The sequence below is a fragment of the Saccostrea cucullata genome, unplaced genomic scaffold (genome assembly GCF_032062105.1).
Source record: "Saccostrea cucullata isolate Sc308-1 unplaced genomic scaffold, CSIRO_AGI_Scuc_v1 ctg10713, whole genome shotgun sequence".
Taxonomy (NCBI): Eukaryota; Metazoa; Mollusca; class Bivalvia; order Ostreida; family Ostreidae; genus Saccostrea; species Saccostrea cuccullata.
Genome location: NW_026930733.1, coordinates 27,127 through 44,072, shown reverse-complemented (window position 1 = coordinate 44,072; position 16,946 = coordinate 27,127). Strand labels below are relative to the sequence as shown.

At 33.0% G+C, this 16,946-nt stretch overlaps 1 protein-coding gene across 1 annotated transcript in view; it reads right to left on the bottom strand.

Moving 5' to 3' along the window:
• Positions 1-289: 289 nt before the first annotated feature.
• Positions 290-16,946, bottom strand: part of LOC134229867 (nuclear pore complex protein Nup133-like) — a gene marked incomplete at both ends in the record, with an annotated part of 42,164 nt that continues 25,507 nt past the window's right edge. The window contains 21 exons of the mRNA XM_062711650.1: positions 290-370; positions 4,890-4,946; positions 5,095-5,156; positions 5,606-5,681; positions 6,088-6,147; positions 7,131-7,255; positions 7,409-7,448; positions 8,224-8,357; positions 8,781-8,994; positions 9,253-9,396; positions 9,672-9,791; positions 10,060-10,162; positions 10,450-10,556; positions 10,772-10,881; positions 11,929-12,070; positions 12,834-12,938; positions 13,069-13,111; positions 14,893-14,974; positions 15,267-15,323; positions 15,645-15,747; positions 16,443-16,522. Coding sequence (XP_062567634.1) covers positions 290-370; positions 4,890-4,946; positions 5,095-5,156; positions 5,606-5,681; positions 6,088-6,147; positions 7,131-7,255; positions 7,409-7,448; positions 8,224-8,357; positions 8,781-8,994; positions 9,253-9,396; positions 9,672-9,791; positions 10,060-10,162; positions 10,450-10,556; positions 10,772-10,881; positions 11,929-12,070; positions 12,834-12,938; positions 13,069-13,111; positions 14,893-14,974; positions 15,267-15,323; positions 15,645-15,747; positions 16,443-16,522 — 2,045 coding nt within the window. The remainder of the gene's footprint in view (positions 371-4,889; positions 4,947-5,094; positions 5,157-5,605; positions 5,682-6,087; positions 6,148-7,130; positions 7,256-7,408; positions 7,449-8,223; positions 8,358-8,780; positions 8,995-9,252; positions 9,397-9,671; positions 9,792-10,059; positions 10,163-10,449; positions 10,557-10,771; positions 10,882-11,928; positions 12,071-12,833; positions 12,939-13,068; positions 13,112-14,892; positions 14,975-15,266; positions 15,324-15,644; positions 15,748-16,442; positions 16,523-16,946) is intronic.

The window sequence follows — 16,946 nt, the reverse complement described above, 5'->3', positions numbered from 1 at the left end:
GGATTTAATATAGTCTTCCGTAAAAAATTAGAGGTACCATTCTTTTCCATATTTGAATATCTCTGTTCTTATATTTTCAGAGGTATTCATAAAAATACTTTAAACTGAAAAGGAAGCTAGCTGTTCTTAAAATCTATCTTCTACAAAAAATATGAATCTTCTGAGACAGCCAACATTAATAAGTAAAGACACCCCAGTCTTTTGTTTATTTATTGCTCAAATTCCTATATACATGTATATCTAATTAATTTTTTTGATTATACATGTACTCACATTTTTATACATTTACCTTGTCTATGTATTGTAAGAGATCCAGTGCTTTCTTGAAATCATATTCCGTGGCATCAATGTTTGTTCCTGAGATGTATAACTGGAAAAGAACTTAAGAGTCAAAATCAGCAAGCATCGAGCATTTAGTTAAAAAATGTGGAAAGTGGCATAGAAACAGATTTGGTTAAAACTCATATATAAATTTTCAGAACAAAGGGTATAATAGAAAAAAGCAAGCAAAAAATAATTTTTCGCATTGTTGCTATGGAAACCACGCGCCTTTCAGATAGCGCGTTTTGTACTTTATCATGACACTTGAATTTATGGTTAAACAAATACTTTTTTATTACTAGTCATTAAAAAGAACTTTTTGAATTATTATTTTATTTATATAAATATACTCTATTTTAACAACTGTTGATTATTGAAATTCTCTTCACCTTTTGATATATAAAACTAGTTTTGGAGGATTATTTTTCTTTAAAAAACAGCAAATTTGAAGTACTCTATAAGAAATCTACAACCACATTAAAGCTTATCAGCATAAAATATTAATTAAACAGTATTTGTTCTAGAAGAATCAAGAAAAAAATCTGCAGGCAACTTAGGCATTTATATATGATAACTGATTTAAATCCATAATTTTCTGTCACTTTTGCTTAAAATTACCTCCCTTTGGTATAGCTCTCTAACATAGGAGGAATAAACGGTAGTTTGTTTTCAATAACAATGAGCAGTCTGAACCTCAGTTTATGCGTTTTCATGGGTCTTCATTACGGTGAGTGATTGAAATTTTTACAATTTACCATTACAACAGTTACTGAAGAATGTATAGCATAAATTAACCATGCACTAAAATATGTAACACTTGGCAAGTGCATGTTTTTGCACATTTTAATTTAATTCTGATTGATTATATATGTTGGCATTATTTTAGTATTTTATAACTAAAAAGAAAAGATTATGCATGACCCAAGGAACCAGGAGGAGGGGGGTATGCCCCTCTCCCCCAATAATATTGGCGGTATTAAACTATAATATGAGCAAATGAAATTAAATCCCCCAACTTAGATTGTTTCTGCGGGACTAACGGGAAAAAGTTGGTCATGATCGGTCACATAACTGCATTCCAAATTATAAAGTTTAATTTGAATTTAGTTTGATTTTAATTTGTTGTATTCACGGTATATATGTAACCAAAGTCACTCAGCAGCTAAAATGAATAATTGATAGTCGGGTAAATAAAAATTTTGTATAGTAGATATCTTTATTAAGAAAATACCTGCTTTTTTACGTGAAAAATTATGAATTTATGAAAACCAACACTACATGTGTGTATTATGAAACATTTGTAAAATGGAATGACCTTTGTTATGGCGTCCGTAAAAAAATGAGGGGCAGGGGGTTAACTCTGTACTTAATATATTTTAGTTTAGGAAAGGGGATTACCTTGGAAGTATTGTGATACAGACAACTAGCTGTATTATGTAGTGAACTAGTGGTAACTGAATTGTATATATACCACAGTAAAATAATGAATTAAAAAATATATAACTTTTTGATGATGTCATCCAGTGTTAACTTATGAAAGAAAATTCATATTCAGCTAACATTTTCTCCGGTACCACTGAAGTAATTTTAGTCAACTAGGTTCAAATAATAAGCATCATTAGATTTAAAGCACATAAATATATGAAATGAATATCTGTACTCCATTTTTTTCTTGGGGGGGGGGTTATTGGAAGGAAATGAAAAACATAATTTAGAGTATGACAATACCTATAACCAGTTGACGTTTTTATTGCAACTTTTTAAATTTAAAGAATATCTAAAATCAATACGGTCTCAACTTTGTGTTGTACACTTCTATATTTAGAATGAAATCCGGCGCTTTGAAGCCAAACTCGGAAGAAAGCAGAAACAGAATTGGATGGGCTGATATAGAATTAGACAGGAAAATCATGTAAATAATAGTAAATGATACATTTAGTAAAAATGTTAACTTTTTAGTTTTTAAAATAAAATGATAAACCATTGAGATTTCTTGGAATTTAATTGATTCCAATAAACATGCTTTGCATTCATCATCATTGCTCAAGCTCAACTAGAAATGGTTCCTAATATATGAAGGCAAAGCTGTACATATATTATTACATTTTAATTTTATCACTTTTTCAGATTATGAGAATACTTCATTACAGTACAGACCATTGACGCTGGAAGTAAGTGGATAGTGTTATCGGAGACTCGGGGAAACAGAAAATAGATCCATAAATTGTACAGTGTATTCATGAAAGTGGATCAAATGAAAATGTTCAATTCAAAAGTAACATTCTTTGTTTGTCTGTTAGCATTTTTTTTATTGATGTAAATCTAATAACTATCAATTTTTAGTATGCAGATTCATAATTATATTGTAGAAGAATCTGAAACATATCTTTATATTCTGCATTTTGAAGTATCATAATCAAAACAAGGTCAGTATTAAATGATCAATCAATTAATTTCAAAACAGAAAGAAGGCTAGTTTAAAGTCTGACAGACGACACGTTCCTCAGATTTATGTTTTGTATCTCTAGGTATTATATATAAAAAATATTCATATTTGTCATTCTCTTCTGATTTCTACATTGTTTTCAAAATGTCTTTAAATATACAACAAAAATTTCGATATATGCCATTCAAAAGATTGCCCATTAGGGTTATTATGAAATATCTTTTAAGGTCAGTTCAAGTTTAGACATTCATATATATAAAGCCCTTCCAAATTTTAATTTTAGGTACCAGTAGCTACTGAGGTCTTAGCTGTCTTGCAATATTGTTTCTTAATTAGGACAGCAGGAGAAAATATCATCGGTTCAATACCAAAGGTTGCAGTCATTCGTTCTAGTCAGACATGGTATCGTTTTTGAAAGTGTATGGTGTGGGGTACGCATAAAAAAACTGCAAGAAAAAAAGTGGGGAAATTGACCAAACTTCGGTGGGGGGGGGTTAAAACATCAGATTATGTTGAGGAAAAAGTTGGGTGGGGGATGTCACCCCCCCCCCCCCCCCACCTACCCAACCCAAACCTGATGCTACATGCCTCATTGATATGGTTTTACTCTAAAATTATGTGACCTGTCATAGCGACTCTGTTTCATAAACTAGAATTATCGTGAGCAAGCTCATAAAATGATACCCACCCTCCTGCTATTGCATTAAATGTTTTTTATTACAAAAAAGGTCCAAATATTAATTTAAAACCTTTTTGAAATTTTGTTAGTGCAGATATACATACCAAAATGACTATGACATGTACTCAATTGCAAGTCATGGGTAGTAAAACCGTTGTGTTGAGCACAAACTTCCAATTTCTCTTCATTCGAAGTTAGATATGTAAATGTGCCAAACTCATATAGTACACTTTTACTGCAGTGACCTTGAAAAAGCTATATCTTTGAGTCAAGATCAAACATGTCCAAATGAACTTTGGTCAAGGTCATGACAAACCTACAGCTCAAAAATAATCCCCGCTCGAAACGAAGTCTTTTCATTAGAATATTACAGAATAGGCAAAGATAGCACTATTCTTCTACCAATGACCTTGAACTTGCTCAAATGACCTTGGGTCAAGCTTTTGACACATCTCTAGATCATAAGCAATCTTAATATCAAGTATGGACTTTCAGTGGCACTTCATTTAAACGTTATGAACAAGTCAAAATTTTACATACATATGGATGGGTGAACAAGGTGATTCCTACCCCCCCCCCTTTTTTTTCCAAGTTTCGTTTGTGAGGAATATAAAATTCCTTTTGAAATTGAATGTGCATTTATTTATCAACAATAGTAAAATTATGAGTATGCTTTGATCAGAACCAATATGACTAATATAATGGATGCTGTAGGTGTATTCAATTTACCCCCCGCCCCTTCAAAAAAGCTTATAAATGGCAGATTGTCACACATTTTAACCATTTGTAACTTTTTTCTACTAAAGTTGCCTGCAAATTTTATTGTATAGATATGACATATAGATAACCCCTTTCAAGATCACACCATTCATTTTTCCAGCCGTGGTTGTAGATTTTGTATATATAGTGATAAACATGTGTAATTTTTTCAAAATTAATAAGCATTGACGCCATGTTCTTTTCCCGTTGTCATGGCAACAATATCACTACAGAAATTTTGTTTTTCTTATTTTTGGAGAATAAAGTAATTCCATCTTTCAACAAATAAAGTAACCAAAATACTTTATCTTATCACGTTCAAAAAACATATTCGTAGAAAAATGTCTGAAAATCGTTGATTTTCATAAGGATTTATGAACCCGTTGCTAAGGAAATGAATTTCCTTGGATACCAGTCCCTTCATACGTTCAAAAAAATTTTTAATTGTGTTTTGGCATTAAGTAGGACAAAATCTTCTATATACCAAAAGCTTTTGAAAAAATAAAATTTTGACTTTCCATTCAATGCTCGATGCTTGCTGATTTTGACTCTTAAAATAATTCAATAAAATTTACAATATAAGCATTTAATGGCAAGAGAATACTAAATGTTTTGTACAATTTTCTTCATGGTCTACAATCAATAGAGACAGAAATTAAGGTGGAAGTCCCCACCAATACATACCTCTATCAGCTGTACAGGGGAGAGAACTCTCATATTGTTTGGCTCCATGCCAAGGTTCTACAAGAAAAGTGATTTTTGTTAAAATTCACTATTTCATTATTCCAAGTTTTGTTAAATTGGATTTGTGAGTTAATTGATATAAGGTGAACATCAATAGGTGAAGATAAAAACATAATGGAAATTAGCAATAGTTATATAAGTTAACCTCTATGACAAGGGCAGGTAACTGCTGCTGATGGGCAATTAATTCTTGTTCTTCATTGATGTCTGAAATAAACAACAAGTAAAATATATATAAACATAAATCCTATACGATAATGTACGTTAAATACTTCATTTTATACTATAGGCAAAGAAAGCAAAAGAAGAAAATGTTTTTTTCTGTGTCAGAATACTTTAGTATCTAAGGACCATTCAAAAATAATTTCAACCAAGCTAGTTTTTTGGTTGCTATATTAATTTGTAAATGGACTAAAATGCAACTTTTTAATAAGTAAATTACTGTACATTTTATTAACAATGTTATTATTAATTTTTTTTTTTTGGTAAAGAATAGCAACCTCTTCCTGATATTATAACAGAATATTATAATAGAAATAAGAGCACATGACTTCATCAAAGGTTCTTAAAGGTTCGTTTTATGAATTAAATGTTTTACTGAACCCATGTGGTAAGAATGATGTCTAATACACTTATTAGTAATTTAAAATACAAACCTAGAATGTTGCTGTCTATTTCTCCATTATCTGGGTCAGCTGCTAGTCCAGCCAATTTACTCAGACTTAACAGTGTCTACAAAACAAAACGTTCGGCTACTCAGTCAGTCAGGAACATAAACATATAACTGAGGTGTTCTACTGACAAATTGGATAATGTATATACATGTACATGTAAAAATAAAAAGATCAAACAAAATTTGTCTTAAGCAATCTTCTACACAATACATTTACATAATTATATACTTACCTGTCCAAAGAAAATAAAACTTTAGATTACATTGTCTTCAAGTTTATAAAGCATGATAGCATCTACAAATGACAAGTCTATCTTCCTTTCATTATTTATTATCATTGTTTATTATAAGCACACTGTTGTTTATTGAAGAGGTGGGGAAAAACATTTCCTTTTTTCAAAAGAGAACAGGTTTTAATGAGTAGTAAGATATCAATTAAATGATTTATTATCAACAAAACCTTACCTTTTTCTTTGCCAGAGAGCCCTGCTCCATTTTGCCCAACTCTAAAAGAGTGGTGTGGGCCTGAAAATAAAAGAAAATACTAGATCAAACTTTCCATAACCACACAATGACATACTGATGCACTGTTAGGGCAAAATATTGCTAAGATTTAACCCCTAGGTCATATGAGGTAAAAACAAATATTGGATACTCCGTAAAATCTGCTGAAAAACTAACCTATCTAAAGATTTGGCAAAGGTTACAATTTGTTTATGTTTTTAAGCAGGTCAAATTCCAGGATTAATTTAATGGATTCAAATCTGTTTCTTTGAATTCAAAGGTAATTGGATGTCAAGATATGATTTACCACAGAGAAGTTGTTGGTCTGTATATTATGGAGTCAGCTAAGAGATTTAATGTAGAGGTGTGATTTCCCCTTGAGAAGTTGTTGGTCTGTATATTATGGAGCCAGCTAAGAGATTTAATGTAGAGGTATAATTTACGTTCGAGAAGTTATTGTCAGCTAAGCGATTTAATGTAGAGGTATGGTTTACCTTAGAGAAGTTGTTGGTCTTTATATTATGGAGTCAGCTAAAAGATTTAATGTAGAGGTATAATTTACCTTAGAGAAGTTGTTGTCAGCTAAGAGATTTAATGTAGAGGTATGGTTTACCTTAGAGAAGTTGTTGGTCTTTATATTATGGAGCCAGCTATGAGATTTAATGTAGAGGTATGATTTACCTTAGAGAAGTTGTTGGTCTGTATATTGTGAAGCCAGCCAAGAGATTTACTGTAGAGGTATGTCTTACCTTATAGAAGTTGTTGGTCTGTATATTATGGAGCCAGCCAAGAGATTTAATGTAGAGGTCTGATTTACCTTGAAGAAGTTGTTGGTTTGTATATTGTGAAGCCAGCCAAGAGATTTAATGTAGAGGTATGATTTACCTTAGAGAAGTTGTTGGTCTGTATATTATGGAGCAAGCAAAGAGATTTAATGTAGAGGTATGGTTTACCTTAGAGAAGTTGTTGTCAGCCAAGAGATTTAATGTAGAGGTATGATTTACCTTAGAGAAGTTGTTGGTCTGTATATTATGGAGCCAGCTAAGAGATTTAATGTCCTCCTTTTGTAGAAATCTACCCAGTTCTCTCTGTTGACTGATTGGTAAAGCCAGGAGCTTTCCTCTCTTACCTGTATAAATTAAAATTAACAAATCATATACATGTGAAATTTATTGTATGTCAAATATTTATAAATACCTTTCTACATGTCCAGGTATAATATTTATCAATACCTTCCTACAGGTTCAGGTTTATATTTATTCATCAGAGTTATGCCACCTACCTTCTTTCATGTACCATGTATACAGGAAATTTGCAAAACCCTGAAAAAGTCAATATGTTAATTAATTATTTTGTTAACATTCTTCATTATATCTCAAACTTCAAACTCTTAAACTAAAAAAAAAAAATCAATATTTTTTATAATTGCATCAAACATCTGAGTAGATAGAGAAAAAGGTATACCTTGTCAGACAACTGATGTAGATATTTCTCTATTTTGTCTATTTATAGACATACCTTTTCAAAGAACTGATGTAGATATTTCTCTATCTATTTATAGACATGCCTAGTCAGAGAACTGATGTAGATATTTCTCTATCTATTTACAGACAAACCTAGTCAGAGAACTGATGTAGATATTTCTCTATTCTATCTATTTATAGACATACCTTGTCAGAGAACTGATGTAGATATTTCTCTATCCTGTCTATTTATAGATATACATTGTCAGAGAACTGATGTAGATATTTCTCTATTCTATCTATTTATAGACATACCTTGTCAGAGAACTGATGTAGATATTTCTCTATCCTGTCTATTTATAGACATACCTTGTCAGAGAACTGATGTAGATATTTCTCTATCCTGTCTATTTATAGACATACCTTGTCAGAGGACTGATGTAGATATTTCTCTATTCTGTCTATTTATAGACATACCTTTTCAAAGAACTGATGTAGATATTTCTCTATCTATTTATAGACATACCTTGTCAGAGAACTGATGTATATATTTCTCTATTCTGTCTATTTATAGACATACCTTTTCAAAGAACTGATGTAGATATTTCTCTATCCTGTCTATTTATAGACATACCTTGTCAGAGAACTGGTGTAGATATTTCTCTATTCTATCTGTGTTGTGTGATAACTCACAAAGCTGAATCAGGATTTCAAAGTCACAATATTTCTCTGCTAGGGAAGCTGCTAACTCGTACTGCTTCCCCTCCACTGTCAACAGAGAATGGTTTGATAATTTTTTTTATACTCTGTTACATTTATTTTTATTTTAAGTAGTGGCAAGCTGACAATAGAGAATGGTTAGTTGAGCAATTATTGTGTGAATAAACATGCAGTAAAAACTGTCAGATCCAGGAATACAAGTTATTATACAGAAAATGATACTAAATGAAATACATTTACATATGAATTCTCTTGACTCATTAAACACATTAATAGTTTATATTCAATGGACAAACTAATATGTCAATGTCATTGCATTTGTAAATTAAAAATTCTAATTTATATAATTGATAAAGGTGAATCAAGTTTAACATGTTTAAGGTAGGATTGAATTAGATTTTATAATTTGCTTCTATTGAAGTATGTTTTACTTTACTTTACTTTGCACACAACAATACAATAAGAACTTACTGAGCGGCATGATCAGCTGTTGTCTGTCCTGTTCGTACCGTCGCTGTAGTTCGTTGAAGTGTTGTCGTCTACTGACGTTATTTTCTAGTGACTCTAACTGACTGACGTAACCGTCCAGGACGATATCAGCGATGGCGGCCAGCTGTTGGTAGATCCTCTCCTGACCCTCGGGGTCACGGAGTTCAGGGATCACCACTTCTATCGTCTTACTGTACTAAAGTAGATAAAAAAGAACTAAATGAATCGAGGCCTCTATCATCTTACTGAACTAAAATAACCCAGAGACAAATGATAAACAATAAATCACTACCTCTATAGTCTTACTGAACTAAAATAAACAAAAGTCATATAATAGACATTTTCTCACTCAGTAGGTGAATATCAATTTTTTTTTTCTTTTTGGATCGCTCAATAGAGCATTGGAATTGTTTGACTTTTTTGTATAAAATTAATTTAGTAAACCGTATTAAACCTGTTTAACAAGGAATGTCCTGATCCCGTGATCCCCTCCTGTTGATGTCCAGGGTATGTATTCTGGGACATCCCCTTGAGGGGCCTCACATTCATACATTGTGGATTTGGTCTGACGATACTGTAGGGCTTTATGTAACATTTCCTGTAAATTAAATACAACAGATAAACAGCATAGACAGTCTCTATATTTTAAATTAAAGTTATTTTAATCTTCTCAAAAAGATGTGATGGGGTCTAATAGTGGGGAAACTTAAAAACATGGTGCATAGATTGTCAAAATCCATATGTTTTCAGCTGTTATAAAAATCCAATAAAACATGTACAGAAATATGCATTGTACATGGATACTGCAAAAATAATATGGGGCGAACTTAATTCTATCAATATTTACCTGTAATATTTACCTGTGATACTTACCTGTAATATTGTGTTGACTGATGTAATGACCGTGAGAATCTCTGTAACCGTGACATCGGCCATCAGAACTTCCTCCTGATATGCCAACAAACACTCGACTACTTCCTGTATCCTTGACACCTGTAACAGGTAACACACAAATAGAAAATCATGAAACACGCCAACTTCTCTAGAAAATAAGTTCTGTGGGGTCAGATTTAGTACATACCTCTCTACAAAATAAGTCCTGTGATTTAGTACATACACATACCTCTCCATAAACATGATAAAATCAGTTCTGTAGGGTCAGTTTTAGTACACACCTCTCTATAAAATCAGTTCTGTGGAGTCAAATTTAGTACATACCTCTCTATAAAATAAGTTCTGTGGAGTCAAATTTAGTACATACCTCTCTATAAAATAAGTCTTGTGGGGTCAGGTTTAGGGAAATGTTGACGTCCCGTCTCATCTCCAAAACTTTCTTTATGGCTGCATCCACTATACCAGTAAACCTATAGAGATATTTGTATTCATTCTATTGATTTATATAAAGCACACATTTTTTTTGTTAAGTAACTTCTTTTATATTGTTATAACATTAAAGAAGGTTTCAATCTGCGGCATTAGAAAAGTCACGTCTTTTTATAGATACATGAAACTCCCTCATGGTTCACAAATTATGTGTTTATTATTTTATAGATACTTACTCCCCATGTAATTGCCGTTTTGCAATAGCGGCCTGTACTTTTTCTGCATGTTCACACATTACATGTATATAGAGAATGATACTCATACTTACTCCCCGTGTAATTGGCGTAATGCAATGGCGGCCTGTACTTTTTCTGCGTGTTCACACATAACATGTCTTGTCAACATCCGTGTGTCCCGTATCGTTACTAGATTCAACTGCAATTCATAAGAATTCATTTTAGAAAAAAAAGATAAGGAAGCCCAATACTCAGTTGTTATATCATCATCTTTTGTTGAAAATAGCATAAAATACAAAGAAAGTCAATTGCCACCAGGCAAAAAAAGTTTTCCCTCAATACTTAAATTGATTTAATTATGGACCTATGGTCAAAATAACTCTCCAATCTGACCTTGTATCCCCTGACACTCACCTGTTCCCAGAGACTCATCTTTTTGAGGAAGTTGATGACGTACTCGTGAGCTCGGAGTTTATCTGTCAGCTGATTGATGATAATTAGTGAAGTGGTGCTACTGGTGGCATCTACAACAATAAATCGTTATCAAGTTTTTGATACAGACCGCAATGAATCAATAATTCTTTGTACTATAGTCACAAAGGTTGTTAATCTCTCATCGATATACAATCAATTCTCAAATTATCGCCATTTGATTCATCGCCATTTTCGCAATAACGCCATGATTTCCCGAGAACGTTTTTCCCGCTATAGAAAATTCTCTTTATAACGCCAAATTCGCATACCGCCATCCGCCACCCTGTTTTCAAAACAAACGTCCATTTTCAAGTGTCAATTATCTCGATATACCGCCACAGGTCCATGTTGTCAGTGAAGCGCGGCGAATTGGTTGACGCTATCCATGTTGTAAAGCACGCATTCCAGACAAGGTTTATGCAATTAAATAATTAAATAATAATTAAATAAACAATAATTTAACAGAAAGTGTTATAATAATTTTGTTTTCTGTTTAATAAAAATCATTTAGTCATGGCTTCGCCACGAAAGCGGACGTTGTTAAAGTACACCGATAACGATATTATTCTGATGATCTCGGATTTAAACAATGCAAAGTTTGCTTAAAAAATAATTATACAATAAAAATTTTGAACTTTTCATTAACAATGATACCATAAAGAATGAATTTATTCAAGAATTCATTTTACGTACTATCGGCTATATATTACGACGATCGACCCAGCATGTTTTTTATTTCAATATCAGACGTGCAGATTTACATGCATACACATGTGTCTTTCTCTCATAACTGCACATTTTGTTTTAGCGAAATTGTACATAAAACAATTACTTCAAGTATTTTCAAATTTAGAAATATGTTTTTTTATATACATGTACATGTGATAATAAGAATGGAAACGCTAAATAGTATTTCTAAGAACGGTAACTCTACTTCCTATTTCCTAAAAGATGGGAAATTCAATTCATCGCCAACTTCGTTATACCGCCATGATTTCTAAATTACAAAAGGTGGCTGTTTATCGAGAATTAACTGTATAAGCCAAAGATCCCATATGAGTTAAAGCCTCATGATCATTTGCCCTTTAACCTCTTACCTTGTCTAGACTCCGCCCACCGTGGATCGGAGGCGGGAAAATCATCCACGAGATCTCGGTCAAGGGAGACAACTATCTGATCTAAATCTGTGGACACTTCATCAGGGGGAAATAACTCATCAATGGTTGTCTGGGCTGCAGCCTATAGATATAATTATAATAATATAAGTATTATACCTCTACTGAATATTTTTTATATGAAAAATTAGGTAATAAAATGTGAATAATTCTCTTTAAATCACTGTGAATGGACTAATCCCTGTGTATTAGTTATTGAGCTTATCCCTTATTTGGAAGCTTATTCCTGGTTTTCTGTAATTTTCTAGATTTTTGTTTTTTATCAGTATATGTTATTGGACTAATCCCGTGTGTTAATCAAGTGAGCTAATCCCTGCTCTGAAAGCTAATTCCCCCTCTTTTGAAATTTTCTATTTTTTTTTTTTTAACTTTTGTATTGGTATAATAAAATAGCTAAAAACTTTATCATTGAGGGAGTTAGCAAGATTTCAGTCACCCCCCCCCCACCCCCCAACCAGGACTATTTCCCTAAGCGCAGCAGAGGGAAATAGTAATTACTGGTCTTGGGGAACTGGAATCTTGCCAACTCCCTCAATGATATACTTTAACTGTATATTAATACATGTACATGTAGACTGTAGCACGGGATATAACAAATTCTGATGAATTAATAATCTAAAGAATAATGGGTTTACCCTGGGGAGATACTAGAGCCTTGGTTCACTGATCATTATACCTTTTAAAGATCCAATCAAAAATATTACTATCACCAGCACAGGGTATAACTTAACTTTAAATTACAGGGATAATATAAGAATAAAATGTTTTGCTGATGTTCATTGACATAAAACAACTATCTAATGTTGTATTACAATTGATTGACTTACAATGTTTCCCCTCATGGTGGCAATAAATGCGGACTTGAGTCGGGCCGTTCTGTCTTCACTCATAGACAATTCCTGCATTTTAGCGTGGCTGGCCGTCAATACTGACTACAAAGACATCAAATTCAGCTGGTTTGTAACAATGCATTTTCGATACAAAGTATATGCAATAATTTCCACTGAACAAAGAGTATGCACTAGGACTATTTGTAAATGACAGAGAATTTCAGAAATTTACCATGTCCATTGTGGTGAGGTCTTGTGAAGGCTCCTCCATAATACTGGAAATATTTAAGATCATAATAAATTGATGCTAAGACATTTTTATACAAAAAGAAATAGAAAATTTCTATGACATGCTATGATTCTAAAATAATTTAAGAAGTAATGTCTGATAAATTAATGCCCTGTTCACACGGCAAGTTTAATTCGCAGTAAATTAATGCGAAGTAAATGCGAAGTAAAATAATGCGAATTAAAATAATGCGAATTAAATTGCGTTCACACGACAGCTAATGCGAAGTAAACTAATGCGAATTAAAATTCTACTTCTACGGCCAGGCGTCAGTAAGGCTATTATGACGTTATTTGCAAATCACGTCACCTTAAGCAGGAGCAGATGCATTTGACATAATGTTACAGTGTCTGTACAAACACTTTAGTGATTAACACAATTTTCCATAGTTTTTCACTAAAAAATAGCACAAATACTTCAAGCTGACCACGGACATGTGGCATTTGACCTAATTTTGCCATTACACATGCCTCAAAATTTAATTTGGATTAGCTTCGCTTAGCGTTCACACGGAGCTAATGCGAAGTAATTTAATGCACAGTAAACTAATTCGAACTAATTCGCAATAAATTCTTCGTGTGAACGCTAAGCGAAGCTAATTTGCAGTAACTTTACGTTTAATTCGAATTAAGCTCTCCGTGTGAACAGGGCATGAATTTTATTTGTATAAATACAGATTAACAAGTACTTTTGAAATATTTTATAAAACAAGAGGCCCATGGGCCACATCCCTCACCTGAGAAGCTTTGACCATTCTGTTCTTTACCAGATTTCCCCCTTGTAATACATAATGCATCCCCACCCTACCCCACTGATCATAATTTAGACATTGTGAAATCTACACTACCCCAGGATCCTTCCATGTGCACATAAGTTTCAGCTATTCTGGCCCAGTGGTTCTTGAGAAGAAGATTTCAAAGATTTTTCCTATATATTTCTATGTCAAACTTTGATTCCCAATTGTGGCCCCGCCCTTCCCCTGGGGGTCATGATTTGAACAATTTAGAATCTACACTACCCCAGGATGCTTCCACTTAAGTTTCAGCTTTTCTGGCCCAGTGGTTCTTGAGAAGAAGATTTTCAAAGATTTTTCCTATATATTTCTATGTAAAATTTTGATTCCCCATTGTGGCCCCGCCCTTCCCCGGGGGGTCATGATTTGAACAATTTAGAATCTACACTATACCAGGATGCTTCCACATAAATTTCAGCTTTTCTTGCCCAGTGGTTCTTGAGAAGAAGATTTTCAAAGATTTTTCCTATATATTTCTATGTCAAACTTTGATTCCCCATTGTGGCCCCGCCCTTTCCCATGGGGGTCATAATTTGAACAATTTAGAATCTACACTATACCAGGATGCTTCCACGTAAGTTTCAGCTTTTCTGGCTCAGTGGTTCTTGAGAAGAAGATTTTTTAATGACCCCACCCTATTTTTGTCTTTTCTTGATTATCTCCCCTTGTGGGGGGACTTGGCCCTTTAACAATTTAAATTTCCCTTTACCCAAGGACGCTTTGTACCAAGTTTGGTCAAAATTGGCCCTGTGGTTCTTGAGAAGAAGTTGAAAATGTGTAAAGTTTACGGACGGATGGAGGACGGACAAAATGTGATCAGAAAAGCTCACTTGAGCCTTCCGCTCAGGTGAGCTAAAAATTATTCTTCAAATGGAATATCTTATAATTTTAAATGTCCTGCTCTTGCAAACACACTTTTCATGAGATAAACCCATTTTTTTAGGGTATTTAATAATTTTGTTTCAATTCCAGACCTGACTTCCTGTTTCTGTGGAGCACTGATGGAAAACAGTCCCACACTGCCTGAGAAAAAAACTCCCACTCCATCACAAGATCCTAGGAAAAATATATTACAGATATTTTAGTACGTATATCTTGTAGTTTCTAGTTCCAATACATCTACTTTTATCTCTGCACATATCATTAACTTTCCAGCTTTTTGAAAATAATAAAATTTGTAACTTCTTAATTATGCCTCCTTGTTAAAAGTCTTATATGTAGCCCTTCAGTTAAAAAAAATTACCAATGAAAAATATGCTTTGAGGCATCTTTGACTGAGTAAGGCCTAAAGATTTTGGAGAAACATTAATGAGGTTTCGTCTCAGATGAACTGTTAACCCAGTCTTACCTGCCCCCAAAATGTGACCCCCAGGCTGCTGTAGATTTACTACCTCATTGGATGGACCTGAAATATAAAATACCTGTATAATCTCTTCTATATTAACGTGTCCATTTGTTTAGAGACAGGTTTTGTTATAAGTATGTAACAGCTGAGAAAAACATATGACTTCTGATAAAATACAATTTCTCTCTTCAAATTAAGTGTGATTAAAGTTTAACTTCAAGATGCGACCTGTCAGTAAAAATTGAAGATAAATTTTCATGGAATTAAGATATCAAGGTTGAAACAAAACTTGGACCATTCACCAACCTTGACATACACCTGACATTTTATACAACAATCAATGCACTGAATAATGTCTATCTTGTGGAGTGATACATTTACCTGGTACAAACAGGATCTGGTCCCTGTTATAAATGTATGCAGTAGTGGTGGTAGGATCAGCTAACAACAGTTTATACTTCTGAAGGCTGTACTCAAAATCATCCTGTACAGTGATAGGAAATAAAACTTTTATTATTCCTATTTATCTGGCACTGCAATGGATGAATTTCTTTTCCAGAAATGTGTATATAATTTTATTTGTTTTAAAAAGTTGTACTGCACAAGTTAAACAAAGACAAGTTCAGAAATACACAGTATTTTTCTTGTAAGGCCTAGAAAAAAAATATGTTTGTTTCCGCTTTCCGACCAACCCTAATTTATAGTGCCGACCCTAAATATTTTTTTAATGCTTTTGTCCCTTGTCATGATGATATGCAAAATCTCACCCAGGGAATTATAGTCTCCAACTCTGCAAGCTTTTCAAGACAGAAAGAAATTTGGGTCACCTTTCTATTATAAGTTTAAGTCACAGAAATGCTTGAAAACACTATTTCTTTTGTCATTAATGTTACTTCTATACATGTTTTGATTAAAGAAGCAAAAAAAATTTTTTCAAAAAAAAAAAAACTGCCTACCTACCTACCCTATATTTTTTCAGGCTGAAAGTGGAAACAAACATATTTTTTTTCTAGGCCTAATTATACCACAAAATCAAAGTGTGTAAATCTGCAATTTAGTACGTCACCAAAGGTTTAAGTACATTCCTACAAAATGTCTTTATCAACATAGCTTTTTGTAAACAACATATAAAATACGATTCTGTTGCTAAATAGAGCAAGTCATTTAGAAATGTTTTACCGAGTATGTGTCTTTATATTCCAGAATCATCAAGCTTTCTAATTCACTGGGAGTTCCATTTATATCTGTATCCAAGAAAGCTGAAATAAACAAAACATAACTTTCAATTTAGCTTAAAGATAGGTAACATGAATTCCACCATATCTGTTTCATATATAAATTTATATAAGCATATACTGATATATGTACTTAACATCAATTAGAAAAAATGACATATCAGACATTGTAAGGCCAATATTTTCACATAGAATTTTCATGACAAGGAGCACACAGCGGATGTGACCGGTCGGCAGGGGATGCTCACTCCTTTATAGCCCCCCATCCCACCTCTGATGTTTTGGAGGTCCGTGTTACCACCGATTTGTTTTCTTTTACTGGATTTTGAGCCCGAGTACTGTTCATTATCTCCATAATTCATACAAAAAATTCTCACAATCAATCCTACATCCTTTACAAAAAACATTAACATGTTTAAGATTGATTTGAGTGACTCGGGTGATTTAA